General features: G+C 39.7%; 1 protein-coding gene across 2 annotated transcripts; it reads left to right on the plus strand.

The window, feature by feature from the left end:
* Positions 1–3,805: 3,805 nt before the first annotated feature.
* Positions 3,806–17,541, plus strand: tbc1d8b (TBC1 domain family member 8B). Of its 2 annotated transcripts, XM_080866059.1 has the most exons (21): positions 3,806–4,043; positions 5,499–5,609; positions 5,724–5,842; positions 5,966–6,191; positions 6,439–6,679; positions 7,040–7,247; positions 7,361–7,528; positions 7,639–7,800; positions 9,061–9,211; positions 9,360–9,574; positions 9,699–9,816; positions 9,912–10,197; positions 10,293–10,422; positions 10,523–10,621; positions 11,166–11,234; positions 11,344–11,584; positions 11,675–11,740; positions 13,930–14,022; positions 14,162–14,209; positions 14,318–14,415; positions 14,514–17,541. In XM_080866059.1, the coding sequence occupies exons 1-21, from the start codon at positions 3,917–3,919 to the stop codon at positions 14,928–14,930; spliced, it is 3,393 nt and encodes a 1,130-aa protein (XP_080722185.1). In that variant the 5' UTR covers positions 3,806–3,916; the 3' UTR covers positions 14,931–17,541. The 2 variants fall into 2 exon arrangements, with proteins under 2 accessions (XP_080722185.1, XP_080722184.1); XM_080866058.1 differs by lacking the exon at positions 13,930–14,022.
* The last annotated feature ends 3,090 nt before the right edge of the window (positions 17,542–20,631 follow it).

A 20,631-nucleotide genomic window follows, 5' to 3' on the forward strand; every position in this document is an offset into this window, starting at 1 on the left:
TGTTGTTGTTGTTACATAAATTTTTTTTAAATTGTGGCTGTTGAGGTGGACACTTCACTTTGCATTGTTAAAGGAAAGCACTTCATTGGCATTGTGTTACTGGACTGACCCTAAGCAATCATTGCAAATAGCAACTTTGCTATCCATTTTAGACACTAAAAGAAAAAAACACTCACAGACCTTACTAGCATCACATGTGCATAACTCAAGTGTCATCTTATCAATGTGTTATGTGATCTTCAATGCGTTTTTTTTTTTTTTTCTCTCTTCTATTTCTGGTAGATACAGACATTTAATTTAAAGTCTTGATGTTGCATCTGTCTACATACTGTTAATTACTAACCCTAATGAGCTGTTGTGTTTTATTTTGGACTGGGTTTACACAAATGCTCACTGAATGTGTTGGCAATAAAAGAAATTTTAAAAAATAAGTTGGATGTACTTAATTCATTTGTGTGGAACCTGTTGACAAAATAGATTTATGTAAAACTAATTAATAAAGCACAAGGTGGCTGAAAATATAATATTTGAATTAATCTAACTTAAATTTAACATTTTACTGCCACAAATAAGAAATGTGTTGAAGTAACTAATCTAAACTATCTAACCTGAAAATATATCATCTTTGTTCATACAACATAACTTGATTTAGTTAGTCTTAAATATGTCTTGTTAATCTTAAGTAGTTTTTTTAAATTAGATGAACTAAAGATTTTTGCTTTAAACTAACATAATTCAATTTCGTGGAACCTGTTGACAAAATAATTTTAATTAAAGTCAACGTTTCATTTTTTTGAGTGTATGTATATTATATATATTGCTCACTTATTGTATTTACCAACATCAAGGAGTTATGAGCAAAGAAAGGCCACACCATAGTGCATGTTTAAATAGGGAAAGTTTATTGATCAAAATGTATTACGCAAATACGCATTACATTTTTTTCAGCCCCCCAATCGAGAAAACAAAACCAATTACATGTTCAAAGCAACGGAACGGTGGCCCAATATCAGAGAGAACTCCACTCTTGAGTGAGCAGCGATGATTGAGCAGTCCGTTTTATTTTGCAGATTCAAGCTGCTCTTCAAAATTTTCACCACCAGATGTCACCGGAGAGGACTGTGTTGAAAAGCTTCGAGTAATGAACCGTTTTTCAATACAAGCTTCAGTGCTTCAGAAAGCTTCATTTGGCCATCACTAGTTTCTGCCCATGTGTTCCTTCTGTTCTCTGTCTGTTACTGTGTCTCTGAGTCCAGTCTGTGCGTTACCTGTTTTATTTTGGTCTGTGTCTTATGTCCGTGTGTTCAGTTTTGTGCTCTCCCTGTCTCGTCTGTGTAATCAGTGTCAGCCGTGTCTCACAGCTGTTTCCTCTCAGTCCTGTTCACCTCTTGTATTTAGTGTCTGTGTCTTGCCCTGCTCGTCGTTGCATCATCCCTCTTTCTACTCTGTTTGCCTGTTTTCCTGCCTGTTGCTTTCCAAGTTTAGTTAGTTTTCTGTTCAATCTGCAAACTCCCAATAAAGCCAGTTGTTTGACTTCACATTTGTCTCTGTGAATCCTGCTCCTGGATTCCTGCCTGCCTTCACACAGCCATGACATTTTCTTTTTTTTCTTTCTGTTATTTATCTTCCTTTCTTTAAGTCTCTGTTTTCTGCTTTGCAGTTTTTCACTTTTTTCTTCTTATTTGTTTCCTGGGTTTGTTCCTGCTGCTTTTATTGGATGCAAGCTCCTCAGTAGAAAGAAACACAATGTAGGACACTCGTAGCTTTGGAAGATGGGTGCAGCACTGACTGTCCAGCCTAGCTCAAAATTCAGTGTTTAAACATTTTTTTTAGCTCTCCTACACCAGCCCTACACCAACATCATTTTGTGCAACACCATCACGGTTTTGTGAGTGGTCTCCTCTATCCATTTTTTGAAAACAGTCTGCTACAATAGACTGGAGGAAACTGGTCGGTACAGCTGTCAAACTTTAGCTGATTGGTTTAAAACTTTTAAAATGTCCTTGAAAATGATTTTAACCGGTGACTTTGAAACTTTTACAGGTGAAGCATTTTCCACAAAGCCTTGAATGAATTATAGTGACAGAAATAGACCACAAGATGGCGCCATTTTTCACGTAGTAGATACCGCCTGTTGGCTGTTTGTTTACGTTCACACTACTCCATGAATATTGTGCATAAAGTTTAAAGTATTCCTCAGGCTTGGTTTGGTCTTGGAATACGTAGTCTATCATAGATATCAATGACATGCTGTTGGTGAAACACTCTGTACCTGCAGTTTGTTTTTTCCAAAAATGTAACAAACAAAACAAGGACACACATATTGATGGCTGATATCAACTCCACTCAACACAGTGACCAACGCAAACTCGGTCACACACTGGCTGAGTTGCACTGACTGACCAAGCTGGTGACCAGCATGAGGAGGAGTACCCAGGCTGTTGTGGCTGTGTAAGGTTCTTCTACATGTTCCACAAAAATTAATAAATAAATTAGGCGAGGGAAAAGATCTACTTACTTTTTCTGTTCTCCAGCCTCAGTAACTTTCACACAGTAAAAACCGCTGTAATATTTACACCTCTGATGAAATGTCATAAGTGTTAGCTTTATTTTGATACCATGATTGTTTACACAGAGTTTGTAATTGCAGAAAAATACTCCAATAAGTTAATGGAAGAACAATGAAAGCTTAGTCTACTGTTAGCATATTTATTAGGGCATGCCCAGAGGTTCTATCTATGGATAGGAACACAGCTGGAATTTAACATAGTACAATGTACTACTCAAGTACAGATTTACTATATTCATTTGTTTTTACGTTATGCTACTTTCTGCTTCTACTTCAGTGTTGTATGCATATACTTTGGCTCCATCCTATTTATGTTAAAACGTGAGTTACTTGTTGTTTTTCACGTATTAAAAAAAGTTACCAATAACTGTTGCATATGATGCTTTTTCACTGCATATAAAGCTACTCTGCAGCATATAATTCAAATCACAGACAATCCTGCAACATTAAAGTGAAATAACAAATTAAAGGGAAACAGTACACTTTAATAAATCAACAATTGTAATTACATAATATAATCGTGAGTCTGAGTGGAAGCATTCTGCATAATGATAGCACTTTAAGGTTTTAATTGAGGTACTTTAAGTATATTTGTTGCTAAAAACCTTTGCCTAAATAATTGGCACAAATTAGGATTATGACTTTCTTAAGGAAAAGAGTCTACATAGTGTTTCATTAAATGGTAAAACTGTTATTCAATACAAAATGATGTTTAAACTCCTATGTGGTAGAGTGCAGTTTTTTGTACAACAGTTTTAGATTTTGTATTTATTTTGATCAGATATTCTGACTTCCTGTTGATCCCACCCCCATGCCACCTTTTATCTTTTTACACTGCAAATCTCTTTTAATCAGTGTTATGACTCATACTGTTTTATGAGAAAGTGGAGGGAATGCGTTAGCATTTCATTAATGAAATATTTGTAATTTGATTGACATTTTTCTCTTTAAAATTTTACATTTGGAAGAATGGGGAGAATGCAGTAGATGTATAGTGCCAACACCTTACAGGGTTTACAGGGTATACTTGTTTTACTATATTTAATATCCAGTTTGTGAGGCAAAAAATAAAAAAGATCAGCAAAGACGTTGTAGATGTCTGGAAACTTTTACAACACAGTTCTGTAGTATATTTGCGCTGTTGCAGTATCACCCGCCTACAGCCCCTCATTCTCCTCAGAAACTACAATCCCACAATGCCTTGCACTTTTGGCAGCATTTCTTGTCGACGTGGGAAGGGAGGGATTCGGACGCAAACAAATGTCCATGGGTTTGCTGTCGGGGTACGTTAGAGATAACTGTGAAATGTCAGGTCGGTTTGACAGATAACTTGGCGACATTAGAACCATGTGGCTCAAACCCGAAGAGATTCTGCTGAAAAATGCTTTTAAATTGTGGGTCACCGAGAAGGATAACGAGTATTTCGTGCTGCAGAGGAGACGAGGGTACGGAGAAGGTGGTGGCGGTTTGACAGGTAATGTTCGCGGTTTTGTTGTCATATCGTATTTTCGGGACAGCTGCTGCGGCTTCACAAACCACAAGGAAACACGCAAGTTAATAGCTGGCTAACTCGCGGAGAATTTCCCTAGCTAACTAGATGTCTGCCACTGTTAGGGCGGGTGCTGTTACACAGCCTACTCCTCAACCCAGAGGGGGGGCGGGGAAAAGGAAAAGCGTCTTTGCAACAGGTTTGAGCTATGGGTCCAAATTACGTGAGTCAGTTTAGGTACTGAACAGCTGGTTTACGTAGTACGTGTCAGTTCATTGGCCCGTTTGGTTTGTTTCATGTTTCTTATAGCTGAGTGGACGAGGGGGTCTGTACACTACACCGCTGATTTCATTTCCTTGGGGCCTGTATTACAGGCTGTATTCACTTTTTTAAGGGATTGTTGTGTCACCCAACAATTTAGCAACTCATAAAAGCAGAAGTATTCTGCTTGTTGATTTTCCTGGTTTAAAAAGGGCATTTCCACTCTGCTGGTGAGCTGGGTCAGTTTGTGAACAAGTGCACCTGTTTCTCACACAGGCTAGAAATTAAACCTGGGCAATTGTAATGTCACTGCTGTGTCAGCTCCCCAGATAGTAAATGCATCAGCCACTTTGTGGAGAGACCCTGATGCTCACTCGAGTAGTCACAATGTAGCGTTATATATACACAGTGTGTATAAATAATTTCTTTTTCCTGCAAACTATACAACATCAAGTTTATCAAGTCCTTAAATTCCTCCCAAGTAAGTTTCCAGTTTAACCCACAAGACCTTCTTTACTAACTTGGAACTCAGAGGAATACTTCTAATACATCCAGCTTTTGTAGATTATCTATTACCATCTACTAGATTGTTAATAATGTTGTCAGTGGCTAGAAATGTACTGATGTCCTAACTGTCAGGGTTAATGATAATAGAGGTTAAATAGTATGGTCCCCCCCCCTTCTCCAAAGCAAACGGCACTTTACACCTGAAGTATCACCATGCTCTGCGCTGCAAAGTGTGTTTGTTTGATCTGCTGAATGCTTTACTACTTGGCAGCTCATCGTTAGAGCATATTTGGGGGTGTTCAGCAGGGTGGCCTGTCTAATGCTGACGCGATGCATAGGATAGTGGTTTCACTTCGACCTTGTCAATTATTCATGGAGGGCACGTCAGAAAGAAGTTGTAGAGGTAACAGATTTAGCTAATTTTAGGCCTGACGAGGACCTGGGGGATCATGCATTTCCGCTGTCAGTATGCGTTCAACACAGTCTGAGATGTAGCTATGAACAATGACTGGATAGTCCTGCACAGACTAACTAAAGGCAAATGATTCAGCACACAGTTCTGTTTATGTCATTTTTGAAGGGCAAGAAATTATTGAAGGCTTCTATAAGGATTCATGTGTAAATCTGATATTTATCTTTTTTTTTTATACATCATTGTACTTTATGCTACAGGCCTCCTTGTAGGAACCCTGGATACTGTGTTGGACTCCACTTCCAAAGTGGCCCCTTATCGCATTCTGCACCACACGCCAGACTCACAAGTGTACTGGTCAATAGCATGCGGTACGCCCCTCTGCATTTTCATGTCAATATTGCTGTCTGTTCTCTAGTTGTTGCAACATTTCTTCGATTAAGCTGACCTTAGTATTATGTTTTTTCCTCTTAACATTTGGTCAGGTGTCACCAAAGAGGAGATTATTCAGCACTGGGATTGGCTGCAGCAGAACATTATGAGGACGCTCTCTGTTTTTGACTCCAGCGAAGATGTCACCAGCTTTGTACAGGGCAAGATTAGAGTGAGACTTTAGGAAGACCTATTTTTTTTTTTTAATCCCCAGAAATGTTGATTACTTGCTTTATTATTATATCCATAATATATATAAACAGTCTGCAGTAACCCTGTGTACGTCACATTTTAGGGTCTTATTGCAGAAGAGGGGAAGACATGCTTAGTGCAGGAGGATGATCCCGAGAAGTTTCGAGAAGCCCACTTGAGGTTTGAGAAGTGGTTTGAGCTGCCACCAGAGGAAAAGCTGGTCACATATTACTCATGCAGCTACTGGAAAGGAAAAGTACCCTGCCAGGGCTGGCTCTACCTCAGCACAAACTTCCTGTGCTTCTATTCATACCTTCTGGGAGCTGAGGGTAAGCAATTTCTCTGCCATTCATAGCACGTGCTGCTGCCTGTCTTTAGAAAGTTGATTGGTGGTAATAAAGGGTGTGACAGCTGCTAATTGCTGTCATAGTGGGTTTTTATGGCCTCAGAATCTTTTAGTAGTTCTTTTGTTCCAGGTAATGACAGCTTTTTAGGTTTTAAGAATAATTGTATTTATTTTTTTCTTTGTTTCCAGCAATTAATTTAACTACTTCATATTTTTTTAATGCTGTGCAGTTAAACTAGTCATCTCCTGGGATGAGCTTTGGAGGCTGGAGAAAACCTCTAATGTCATTCTGACTGAGAGCATCCATGTTTTGGCTCATGGAGAGGATCACTACTTCTCCATGCTGCTGCACCTGAACGAAACGTTCGTTATCATGGAACAGTTGGCTGACTACTCCATCAAGCGTCTTTTTGATAAAGAGTCCTTCCAGAGAGAGCCAGCGCTGTCTGACCCGCTGCAGATTACAAAGAGGTAATATTTTGTACGCTGTGCAGTGCAGCTTCACACGATCCTGTTAGTGCCAGATGCAAAGTTAAAGAACCCGAGAAAACAAAGTATGACTTGAGTCAGATAGGGTTTATGTTTGGTGTGACCTGCCAGGATTGCCAACCAAGTCACGCCTGAGCTTGCCAGTGCCAGTTCTTTAAAGACAGTTCCAATGTTTGTTTACTTTTCCCATTGTTTTCATTTGATCCCAGTCGACAAGGGAGTCACGTCCTGTTATTTTATAATAATATTTAAGCAGTGTGGATCATTTTGAAATACATGTAAATGGATGACTGATGTGAATAGAGGCTGGAGGCTGATGTTTGTGCTCTTCTGTTTCCACAGAGGGCTAGAAGCTAATGCAAAGAGTGAGCAATTCAGGACATTTTTCAGGCTTCCCAAAGAGGAAAACCTGTTAGAGGTGCACGAGAGCTTCTTGTGGGTTCCCTTCAGCCATTTTAACACGCTTGGCAAGATTTGTCTGTCGGAGAACTACCTGTGTTTTGCCAGTCAGGATGGAAGTCAATGCCATGTCATTATTCCAATGCGAGAGGTAAAGTCAAACAAAAAGTGTTTTGTCTTTAAAAAAAACTAAAAAAACAACAACCTGATGAACAACAGAAAACCTCATATGTGACCGTCTGTCTCCTTATTTCTGTCTTCTAGGTTGTTAACGTTGAGAAACCAGACTCCAGCAGCAGAGCTTTAACGGTGTGTGTGCGCGGCAAGAGGGCGCTGCGTTTCTCTGAGGTGCGGGACTATCAGCGGCTTGCCAATACAATCCGTAGTAGGTGTGGGATTAGTGCCAGCCCACAGCACTCTGCTTCATCAGAGGTAATGTGCTGTGATTGTTTCATTTGTGCCATTTTGCTTCTCTTTAAACGTCATCCTGTAGTTTGCAGAGCTGTCTGACATTGAAAATGATTAACGTCTTTGTCATGAAGGCCATACGGGGAGAATGTCAGTCTCTCATAAACCACTTTGAGGACAATCCAGAGGACGTAACTTTAATGGTGGGGCAGAAAGACAGCAGCAAGGCCGTGAGCACCGAGGCTCTCATGACTGTTTTCCACCCCCAGGATGTTGAAAACCTTGATCCCAAAATGGTAAACAACAGAGTTCATCTGCTCGAATGAAAATTGATTTGTTTTTACTGGCCTTTTGCGTAAAATCACCAGATCACATGCATATATCTGCATGTTCTAGTGTGCAGCAGACATCTTCATATGTGCTTGGATTTGTGCCCATACCCAAAAAAGTAAAAAGCTGTTCTACCCAGAACTAAACAGGATGCACTTATTATTGGTGGGGTGGCTGTAGCTCAGGTGGCAGAGCAGGCAGCCACGAATCAGAAGGTCGGTGGTTCGATCCCAGGCTGCCTCCTGGCAGTTGGGGTTAGTATCTTGGGCAAGGTACCCCATGTTTGCCTACTGGTGGTGGTCAGAGGGCCCGGTGTCGCCAGTGTCCGGCAGCCTCGCCTCTGTCAGTGCGCCCCAGGGCAGCTATGGCTACAACGTAGCTTGCCATTGCCTGTGTGTGAATGGGTGAATGACTGAATGTAGTGTAAAGCGCTTTGGGGTCCTTAGGGACTGAGTAAAGCGCTATACAAATGCAGGCCATTTACCATTTATTGGAAATCTATAACCAAGACTCCATCAGTGTCCAATTTGCACATGTTATTAACAAGCTCAATTAATCTACAAAGTCAAAATGAAACTGTAACGTTCATAGGCATCTAACCTGTGACTCCTGTAATCTATCCTCTTAGCTGAAGTATGTGGTAAAATACATACAGACTTTATGTTATTTATGTCTTCCTGATTGACACAGCATGGTTAATCCCCTGATGAGGAAATGAGTTTAGCAATCTTTGGATTATTGAATACAACTTCTGCTCTTTGTCCTTTTAAAGTATAATAATGACTACTGGTTTGCTGCTTTATTTACAGTGTAAACACAGCACATCTGTTATGTACAGTTTGATCAGGGTCAAGTCTGCTCAGGTATTACAAATAATGTCAGACAGATCTGGAACTTTATGTAGATCCAGATGGGTTTCTGTGGTTCAGATGGGCTCATGAAACTGTCTGCTGTGAGTGTGGATGACTGGTTAGTTCTTGGGTGTTGTTATAAAATCAGATGAAGTACACATGAATTTAAAAAAAATACACGTTTTGTTAGTAGCACTGTTGTGTGTGCTGCCTTTTAGAAGCACAGCCTTTCCCTCAGTAGCCATCTTGTAATGCCTCCAGATGCTTATTTTGAAAGAATGTAAGAAAACAACTGGTCAGTGGTACATAGAAAGTGCATGTATACAATCATGTCTCAAACTGAAAAACTTTCTTCTGATACTTCTGGGTTAACAGCTTAAGGAGAAGATGAAGGAGCAGTCTTGGAACATCCATTTCTCTGAGTATGGACGTGGTACGAGTATGTTCTTTACCAGGAAGACGCGAGACTTGATTGTGCGCGGCGTTCCTGAGGCCTTGAGGGGAGAGCTGTGGATGCTTTTCTCAGGTTGTACATCAAAGTTGCCGTGTCCCGTATAGTGACAAGCAGCATCAGTCAGTGATTAATGAAGCCTTGTGTGATCAAAGTTTCATCTACTGAAGTGCTTTTTTTACTTTAAACCGAGTGGGGGCTTTTTTTTTTGTACACTCTGTAGGGGCTGTAAACGACATGGCCACTCACCCCGGCTATTACACTGAGCTGGTTGAACAGTCTCTGGGCACAAGCACTCTGGCTACAGATGAGATTGAAAGAGACCTGCACCGCTCTCTCCCCGAGCACCCGGCCTTTCAGAGCGACACAGGAATCTCAGCTCTTCGCAGAGTCCTTACTGCCTATGCCTACAGGAACCCTAAAATTGGATACTGCCAGGTACTTAAAATAACTTTTGAAATATGTCCTTCCCTTGCCTCTTGTGATGATATATTATACCATTGTGTACTTAGGAGGAGGGAGAAGCCTATTAAACCATACTGTTTATTTCTCTCCTGTTCAGGCTATGAACATTCTCACCTCGGTTCTCCTGCTGTATGCAAAAGAAGAGGAGGCTTTCTGGCTGCTGGTAGCCGTCTGTGAGAGGATGCTGCCAGATTACTTCAACCGCCGAATTATTGGTAAGAGTGGAAAGATTGGCTTCTGCTGGATACCTGGCAGCGTGGCATTTTAATTATGCCAGGAGCAAAGTCTCACTATGAAAATATTTTGTCAGGTGCTTTGGTTGACCAGGCTGTGTTCGAAGATCTGATTAGAGAAAACCTCCCCCAGCTGGTGGAACACATGACAGACCTGAGCTTCTTCTCCTCCGTGTCTCTGTCCTGGTTTCTCACGCTTTTCATCAGTGTGCTGCCCATAGAGAGCGCCGTGAACGTGGTGGATTGTTTTTTTTATGATGGAATCAAAGCCATCCTGCAGCTTGGCCTGGCCGTGCTGGACTACAACATGGAGGCTCTGATCAGCTGCCACGATGATGCAGAAGCTGTCACCATCCTCAACAAGTCTGTGAATGCAAAAATTATGCATGTCCGAGACTTTTAAATATTATTACACTGTAAATAATACTCTCCCTCTTTGTCTGTTGGTGTTGTTCCAGGTTTTTTGACAGTGTGACAAACAAAGACAGCCCATTGCCCCCGACAGTGCAGCAAGCTTCAGTAGGCAATAATGATAAAGCATCTCACATCAGCGTAGATATCAGTGAGCTGATCCGAGAGGCCTATGAGGTATAACTTTGCTCTTTCAGTCTGTGACCGATTAGAGACAACCTCCCCACCGTTTTTTTTTTTTTCTCTCAATAAAACTAAGTTGTGACGGTCTTTGCAGAAATATGGAAATATTCGTTCAGAGGAAGTTGAGAGTTCACGGAAAAGAAACAAACTATATGTGATTCAAACACTGGAGGACACAACCAAGCAAAACGTGGTAAGTAAGCTTAGAGTAACTAGTACAGGTGCCTGTTCGGACACAGTATTACACAAGTTATATATTTTATATCTATTCAGGTTTTTGTGGCAGTTTTAGATGAGTGAAAACTTATTGGCTGCCTTGCATTTTATTTCCCCCTCACCCCTTCAGAGTTCTGTTTGCAGGACCTGGATTAGGGTGCCTAGTTGTGACAAGTAAAAATAGGGATGGGAGGCTTGAGAATGCATTGATATCAATTTTGTTCTTACAACAAAATCCAAACAAACATGGCCATCAATGTTTGCCCAGCATACAGAATGGAGCAGGCAGCGGTCATTTTAGGGGAAACAGATAACTTATAAAAGGTCTTTAGAGCAAAATATGAGAATTGCTCTTACAAATGATGTCAGACCTGCCTATGCATTTACTCTGGTCACCAGGAACACATCTGCCGAGTTAGAACAGGCTTCTCAATATGTGTGAAAAATATGAGTGAAAGTAATTTATAGATTGAATTGTAATATTACTGTGGCCTTAATAACGAGGTCAAATGTGTTTTCAGATCCGTGTGGTGTCCCAAGATGTCAGATTCAGTGCCTCACAACTGGACGAGCTTTATAATTTATTCAAAGTGAGTCATGAACTTCAATGTTGTATCTTTATTGTCACCATGCTTAACTGTTTGTTAGAATAAGAAAGATGGACAGGTCATGCTTCCTTCTCTGTTTATCTACTTTCAGAGGCAGCATTTCCTCAGCTGCTACTGGACAATGAACAGCCCAGCTCTGCTCCATCATGACCCCAGTCTGGCCTATCTGGAGCAGTACCAGCTGGGTTTCCAACAGTTCAGCATGCTCTTCTCCCTGCTGGAGCCCTGGGCTTTCTGCAGCATCAAGAGCACCCTCTCCCTCTGGGTTTTCCGCCTGATAGATGAGAACCAGGATGGTCTCATTAACTTTAAAGAATTCTGCTGTGCCCTTGGTACATTTGTTGGTTCTCTGCTCTGTTCTAGTAAAACTTTTAACCTCAGTGTCCCCACTGCTGAAACTATAACTTTTGCGTCTCCCATAGATACTTTATACACCGGATCTTTCACAAATAAGTTGAAATTTCTCTTCAAGCTCCACCTGCCACCAGGTAAGTAATGAACAACTAATAAAACCAATCTCAGTTTAAGACTAGATCGTTAACTTCTCTCTCATGGCCCTGTGCCCTTTATTTTGCTATCTGATTTTCATCTGCCTCTCATAAACTACACAACACTGTCTTTAACCTCTGACCTCTTTCTTTCACACAGTGTCTATGGTGATGACAAACTGCTTTAGGTTCAAATGCAGCAAATGTTTTCAGACTGGAATCTATATAGTTGATGCACGCTGCAGCAGCAGACTGACAGAAGCAGCCCAAAGTGAAATAAAAGGTCACATAGTTACGTCAGTCTGAGGTCTGCAGGGCTGAAATGCACACGGGTTGTCATTTCAATAATTCAGCCTATAACCCAGCATTTGATGAGTGAGCACATTGCCTCGGGGAAGAAAGTGTCCTTGAATGTGTGACTCTTATGTGCGTGATGCTTGTTGAAGGCAGGGGTAAGAATAGCGTATGCTGGGTGAAAGAGTTTGTCATGGCAACAACAGGTCTAAGGAGCTGTGAGGGCATTTAGCAGTGGGCTAGTTTCTTCAGAAAGAGAGACTGTGCTGCTCAAATTACAACTGACAGCTTAGCAGCAGATGAGCACTGAGTCACCGCTTGTGATGTGCCAGGCCTGTGAACATCAAGCAGCAAAGCTTATTTTGTGTCTCATGGAAAGTGGACATTGCTTCAGCACCAAGGACAGGTCACATCCTGGTGCCACAGTCTAAACAAGATGGTGGAGACGCACTTCAAATTTGCCACCTGTGCACTGATCGCTGTTTTGTTTGCTTCCTCTGTATGAATAAGAGGGACTGGAACTGGGCCAAACTCTACATTGAAATGATTGGAGCCATATCCTCTTCAGAGCTGAGACGCTGCAGGTTTTTCAGTCCAGAAGAGCTGTGGAGCAGCTTTAGTCATTTATCAGTTTCAGGCGGAAAGCAGTGACCACTCGGTTACGTTAGCTCTGTTGTGATTGGCTGTAGTGACCGCAGCATGTCTTGTTGTACCTTTTTAACTTAGAGCCCTGTGGAGGTCTGCATTGTTCTTTATGCTCTGTAGCATTTTATACTTCAGGACACTTTCATTGTTGGAAATTCGGTGGAAATGTTTTCTCCACTTATTCTTAATTAGTTTGCATTCAGAGGTTGGTATTGGTCTTTTTGCTGAGAGGAGTGCAATGTGTAACTTATGTGGCAATATTTAGGCTTATGCACCACAAAGCTATCAGGAAAATAATATTACATTTCTGGCTTGTGATGGGAGTTGTTTAATCTACGCATTTAAACCAACATGCACACACATGTAGACGTGGCTCAGGTTGGAGCAAAAAAAGGAAAAATTCGAGTGTTTCTTTTTTTTGATGCATGGAATAATACTGTAGCATGTTTAATATTAACAATTCTATACACAGCTATTTTTAAATCTAAAAATCGGATACCTCTGTGTGGATTTAACATCTGCGTTCTTTATTTATTGGCCAGATTTACTAACAATGTAGAAGGAAATCATACAAAGGATAAAATGTATTCATCACCGAAAAAAGCATGTTTAGATCTATATTTCTGGACCTCAGCTCTACTGTTTTGCTATAACGGAGCAGAGCTTAAAGTGGCAATTAATAAATTGCTCCAGTCTCATATGGCATACAAAAATAGTGCTCAAAACCTCAGAGAAATTTGTGTCTTTATGGAGGTGGCATAATAACTTTAACACATGGCTCATCCAGAATCTGAATGTAAATGCTTTGTTTGTTTACAGCCTTAGGTCAGCTGTTGTACACAAATTTCAACTTAATGTGGTTATAAACCTGAGCTGACAAAAAGAATGCTGTTTCGACCTTCATGATCACTCAATGGTCTCCATCAGTTTGTACCAGAGTTCACCCTTAAATCAGATTCTCATTGATTCTCCCTCAGCTGTCTTCCATAGATCTGAATTGCTTCTCTTTCTCTCATAAGAGACAACCATATGCATTAAAAACTGCTTTTAGACCATTATTTTGATTGGTAGTAGATCCTCATCAGATCTGCATGCGTTGTTGACTCCTTTGTGCTGCTCTTGGTAATTAATGTTTTCATTGAAACAAACTGGCTTAGTAAATCTAGCCCTAAACTCTGCTTTGCTCTTGTGAATTCTTTCTCCTTTGTCTTTTCTTTCCTTTCAGTGCACTTACAGACAATATCTTTTAGCCTTCACAGGTAGTCCTTTACACTTAAAGGAACAAAGAATCCAGCACTTTATTCCAGTGACTGAAGATTCTTCTCACTTGAGTAGACTCACTGGTTAGCTACCTCTTGTCCTTCCTCAAAACTCCAATTTAATTTCCTCTTTTCTAACTAAATATCGCAATAATTCTGTCTTAACACTTGCGTGGAAGCATTTTTCTCTACAGTTTGTTTATATGCTGCTTCCCTGTTTCAGCCTTTGATCTTCCAGAAGATGGTGTGATAAGGAAAAGCCCTGAAAGAGGTAATATTACACCCAAATTTATAACAAATGATTAATGGCTCCAACAAGGATTTGTGCAAGGATTATAATTTCTTGTAACACAGTTAAGTTTGTCAATTAAACTGACAGGAAGAGGGAAGGTTGACCTGCAGGCCTATCTGAAACAATGGCAGAATGAAATATTAAAGAAAGAGGAAACCATCAAAGACCTGCCCAGAATTAATCAGGTAATTCAAACCATGCTTTGTTGTGTCTGTGTGACTTCATCTTTTTCACAATAAATTGACTCATTTAACTTTTTTTCCCCCCCACATTTCCATCGCAGACTCAGTTCATCCAGTTCTCCAAGACCCTGTACAACATTTTTCATGGTGATCCCGAGGAGGAGTCACTGTACCGAGCCGTGGCTCATGTGACCAGCCTCCTCCTGAGGATGGAAGAGGTGGGGCGGAGGCTGCAGGAGCCGAGCAGCCCACCCGAGTCCAAAAAGCCTGCCAATACCACTGCTGGCGAGGAGTCTTCAACTGAAGAGTCCTCCACAACCCCAGAGAGCTCTGACACTTCCAGCTCCCACAACAGTCAAGACCTCTCAGAGACCGAGTGGTCGTTTTCCTTCGAGCAGGTCCTAGCATCTCTGCTCAATGAACCGGCCATAGTCAGCTTCTTTGAGAGGCCTGTTGATATTCAGATGAAGCTGGGACAAGCTAAGGTCGCCCAGCTGAAGTCAAAGACCAATAAGTGAACTAACACTTTGCTTGTGATTCAAACCTACAAGTTTCCATGAATTTCCTTTCTCCACTTGAACAGGGTGGTGGATTTAGTGGGACACAGAGTTAAATTACTATCTACTGATACTATCTACCGATCACACATGAGGAGGAATCATCAGAGACCTGTTTGTCACGCAGATGATGAAGAACATCAGAGACTGATAAAACACGTGCAAACACTATTCTGTAATAGGTCATTAATGTGCAGTATATTTTAATGTTCAAATGCACTCTCTCACTCGGCCACAGTTTCTTCAGATTTTCTGTTAAGAAAAAAACAAAATAGTTTAGTGATGTGCTTTATAAGATGCTAATTTCCATTAACACGAGAGAAAGGATTGTCCCTCTCCTTCTCTCTCCAGTCCACGTACATAATAAATGACGTAAACCGCATGATGGAGTCTGCAAGAGGATTCTCTGGTTGGAGATCTCCATGTATGTTCTCTTTCAAATTAGCTATCACTGCTGTAAAGTGAAATTTACTGTAAATGGTAGTGTGTCCTCTGACGTCAGTGTCTCATAGTGTGCGTTTTGCTCTAAACATAAATTATGAGAGTGCAGCTTTTTAGTTAACGCAGGCATGAAGCAAACAGTAATATGGCTGTTTGAAGACGAGTTGCAGTGTTGTCGTTGGTAGCCAGGAAATGAACTCACTCGTTATCGGAGTGAAGACGTCACAACATGAAAAGTTACACTGCAGTTGTAGGTGCATTTGCAATAATGTACAAAGGAGGATGCTGTACTGCCACATCTGTCTCTCCTCCAAAAACGGCACACAAAAATGGTAAACATGTCAGGATTAGGGGGATTTCATGTGGGTCATACTTGAAAACATGTAAAGGGAAAAAAATGTCCACCTTGCAGCTGCAGGTGAGTAATCTGCCTCCTCTAAAACTGTGTCTGATATTCACAGCGTGATTGGTTAATGTGTCGTTTGCTTACGTCCGTAAATGTAGGATTTTACGCTCCTGTTAGTGCGGCATTGTACACATAAAGGTCAGTTCAGTAGTTGTTTGATTATTATGTATATATAAGGTTTGAATGAGAATCTAATATATAGAAGCTGGGAGGGTGTTGCAGACACCTTAAACCGTTTGAAGGACATTTTGTGTTATCAACTCTCAGGGTGACATTTGTGTAAAATGAACGGGAGGAAAGGGATATTTTTTCAATCTGGGACATTACAAAATATATGTGATACACAGATTGCATCTTCTCTGTAACACTAAAACATAAAGCATGTGTAGCATAGTTACTGGAGTTGCCACATTATGCCAGCCTTTGACAAACAGCCATTACTGCTTGCTACAGAGAGACAGCATAATCACTATAATTTTCAATTTTCTGCTGCTTCTTCTTATACTTTCAGCCTGTGAATAATTTGCACTTGTTTGAGATGTACAAGCTTTAGAAATGGCTGTGTTTTGGCCAGGTTTGCAAAGCGTGAGTTCAGAGAGGTTGTAACTGCTTCAGCTACAGCTTGTCATCTCCAGGGGCCAAATTCATACACTTTTAGCTTTTTTTCTGCCTGTGTTTTTAAAAACAGTGCTTTAGATGCTTCTTAAGTGCAGCTGCAGTCCTCTGTTTCCTATATCCTATATTTTAGTCTTTGTCATATGATGGGAAAGATTTATTTTCCTGTTTAAGTGCTTTTTTTTTTTTTTTTTTTAAACTTAGGACTTAGGGACCAATCATAAGTGCTTTTTGTGTAATAACTGCATTATTTAGACATGCTTTATATTCATAGCATAAGTTGTTCTAACTGATAATAAGCGTTTCTAATTGGAGTTGATCTTAAAATGATTTACATGATCAGTGCAATGAAGCTATCATAATACGCTACATTGATCTTAAATCCAAAGCTTGATGAGTGACCTCGGCGCTCACCAGAGAGTTGAAACAGTACTGACAGTCTCAGCAAGAGAAATCAATAACTGATCATAGTGCAATGTTTCAAATCAGCCACTCAGTTCATTATTTATAGCGGTCACATCACCTCTGACCTGGCGTGACGCTTCAATCTGACTGTTTGCCTGCAATTTAATGTAAAAGGATTTACATGGATTATGAGTTATTGCATGCTTTGCCAATTTTTGATTACTTGATGGGTTGTTAAAGATAAGTGAAGAGAAAAAGTATGCTTTCAAGGATTGATTTATCGTTCTTTTTGCTAGACCAGTGATTAAGAGAAACTTTTTGATGTGCACTGTTTCCTAACCATAATTATTCAGGTGTCACTTCTGAAAAATGATGGTGGCAGTAATACTTTTTCATGGGAAAATAATAGAAAGTACACGAATTGGGAGGAAGGAAGAATTCAGAGGGTTGGAAGTCTTTCTCTGGCATGCTGGCAGTTCTCCCATTAAGCATGAGAGTGTATACAGTTGGCATGGATAATACTCCAGCTGCTACTGCTGAATAAGTATGGTTAACCATATCCTCATCGTCTACAGCTTTTGTTGTTTATGGCTTTTGACTGAATGTTTGATTTGCACAATATCTGATGCTGAGATATTTCTGTTTACTTGCTTGATTATATTTTTTATTCTCATACAGATGAACTAGAATAAAGAGTAAAGATTCTATGAATGATCATCAGTGACCACAGTTAATTCTTGCTCACAATGTGACACGCACACACACACACAGTCACACGTGACTTACACTCATTTAATTCATATTCATGACACTTGAGCTTCAGCTTGTGCGGGTTATTTTAGTCCGTGTGATACCATATGGGGATAGTTCTGTTTATTTTTGCAAAAGGGCATAGAAGACAGTCTTTTATCATAACTGATTAAGAATCTCCATAAGCAAAAAGGGTCAGCATTTTTATAAGCTACAAAACACAACATGGTTTTGACAATCATCAGTCACTGCTGCTGATGTCAATGCACCAGTGATTTCAGTTAAGAGTTGGAGGAGGGACAGATAAACAACACTGTAAATGTCACAGAAAATAAATAAACATCTTGAATAAATACTTTATTTGAATATTTAAGAAATATATTTGTTAAAATTAAAAAATTATTAAAAATGTAATCTTCATTTTTTAAAAAATTTTTTTAAAAGAAATTAGTGACATTTTCATTTCCATATTCCATAAAAATTAAAATATTCCATATTTTAATATAACCAGTGAGTCCATTCAAGTTAATTAATTTTTATTGTATTTGGTACATCTAGCATTAAAAAAAATTACTTGCAAAATTAATTGTGCATTTATTTATTTATATTTTTGGGGAGGGGGGGTGATGACGACAGAAGTCTAAAAAAAAAAAGCCCTGCATGTATCAAATATCGTACGCTAGACAATAGGGGGTTAAAGATTTCCATACAATAACACTTCGCGGAGATGTGTTAATGTAATTGTGAATAAAACACTTCCTGGCAAGATTTTCTCCTGAGGTCTGTAGATGTAGATGGAACTTTCTCATTACGCAAATAAAAAACAGCTGAAACCATCACAGCATGCGCAAAAATATTTACATATGTCCAATTATTGCCCAGCAATATTCTAGTTAGTTAGTATTCTTCCTCAACACCAACAAACAACATAAATAAACTATTTTACAAGAATATAATACTATAATGCACACGGTTTCTTGAACAGTAAATGAGTGCTTTAAAAGCGTTGGTGTGTGGTGGGAATACAATGCTGTTAGACAGTAGAGCATGCTCAAAACAGTTGCCTACTTTCTGGCCTCCTACATGATATGTACAGTATGTTGGGGTGTTGAAGGTCACCTTTTAGTGACTTTCAGAAAAAGAAGCATGATATGAGTCTTTTGCATTAGTGTAAAAGCCTGGTCTGTAACACAGCATGAATTCATAAAAACATAGGGTCATATGACAAGGCCCACAATAAGTCATCAGTTTTGCAGTAAAAGGTCCCATCCTTGACTTGTCCAAGAGCGTGAACTGTCAGCCTGATTTATGAGGAACAGTGGCACTCTATAATGAATGGTCTCTGCATACTATTCTGGCTCAGAGATTTGGTTGCATATGGTTGTTAGCCCAAAGTTCATAACCTAATGACCCCTGTCACCTGTTCAGTTTCCCGTTGGGTCTGTCAAGGAAGATTTTCCTGCTTTGGAAATCTGAGAGATTTTATTTTGGTTTATAACATTTGCCTTAGCCTTAGATCATGCCCTTGTCATGGCTAAACCAGCATGATGCTGCTGATGTTTAAAATATGATCATTCTCAGTATGACTTGTGATCATAAAATACATATGATAAAAAGTTCAAATCAAATAAACTACAAAACTTTTTCATTTACAGCTACTGAATATTTACAGTTCTTAACAAATACATGCATGAATGAATGAATGAATGAATGAACAGACTGCCCTTGAAGTCCAATCAGTGTTTGGCTAAATGAATCATGATTTACCAAGCATACGTGCAGCTTCATAATTTGATGAACTGTCTATTCTGTATTTATTTTAGTTTGCAACAGACTGCTATTTTGGTTCCCTACCCACAGTTTCACCCACAATCCTCCCCCAAGTGTGCAAGTGAGTTATTTTGGGCTTGGAGACAGGAAGCCTTTGAAGCATAGCTCTCACCAGTATGATGGCATGTGTTTTGGAAATGGGTCCATCCACACTGTCCTCAATCTGTATGTCTTGGTGCAGCTGGTGGAAACCGAGCAGCTAATGTGACAGCCTCTTGTAAAAGAAAATAGCAGGGCTGCACTGATATACTGCAGATTGAGTTAACATTGCAACACAGCTCTTGGACAGAAAACCCCCCAGTTCCCATCAGTATTCAAATGTTGAAATGTTGCATCATAGGCTAACTTCGAACACTCAGAGCAGCATAGTATTCAGCGATTAAACTAAGTAAGACTTTAAGTACACCAGCAAACTGCCCCACTGACCATATCCTGTAAGGATTTGCCTTGGATGTATGCAAACCATTTCTCAGGCTTCATCCACTGAAAGACTAAAACCTTCACAATGCCATGACTATCCAAACCAAACTTTGCCGATCACACTTTCCAGATACTTGAAATCTAAACATAATGCACATATTAATTACAAATTAAGTGAATGAACGGTTTCATAATCCCTGTAGTATTACTCATTTCATATGAGGCCTGCATGAATGTCAAGTTGCTGTTGTTTGGCTCTGGAACTGTGACATTTGCTGTGCTGTGAGATTATTAATACATTTTGTATGGCTAAAACTTTAATTTGCATCACACAATCATTGACTGCATTCTATAAAAGCTGCAAAAGTGTGTATGTGACATCAATATAGGTTTTTGTTTTTATATACTTATTTTTTCAAATTACGAAAAGGCTTGATGTCTTGCTAAACAAATTGAAATATATTTTGATTTATGCTCAATCATCCAGGTAAGTAAATCCCAAAAGGTTGATTCTGTTCATCTGGACGTAACATTTTCAGTGGGAGAAATATTTGTCACTTCAATTCTGAGAATGAAGAAGTCATTTGGATGAGTGATGAAACATTTTTCCCACTATCTTGTGAAAATTCACAAAGAGCAGTGAGTATCGTATTACCTGATCACAAACTGTACAAAGAAGAAAGAAAAATTTAATTCAGTTTTAAAATTCTGCAACCTGTCAAATCAAATAATCAATCAATCAATACTTTATTTGTATAGCACATTTAAAGACCAGAGGTACACCAAAGTGCTTCT

This window comes from Rhamphochromis sp. 'chilingali', assembly GCF_963969265.1.
Source record: "Rhamphochromis sp. 'chilingali' genome assembly, chromosome: 19".
Lineage (NCBI taxonomy): Eukaryota > Metazoa > Chordata > Actinopteri > Cichliformes > Cichlidae > Rhamphochromis > Rhamphochromis sp. 'chilingali'.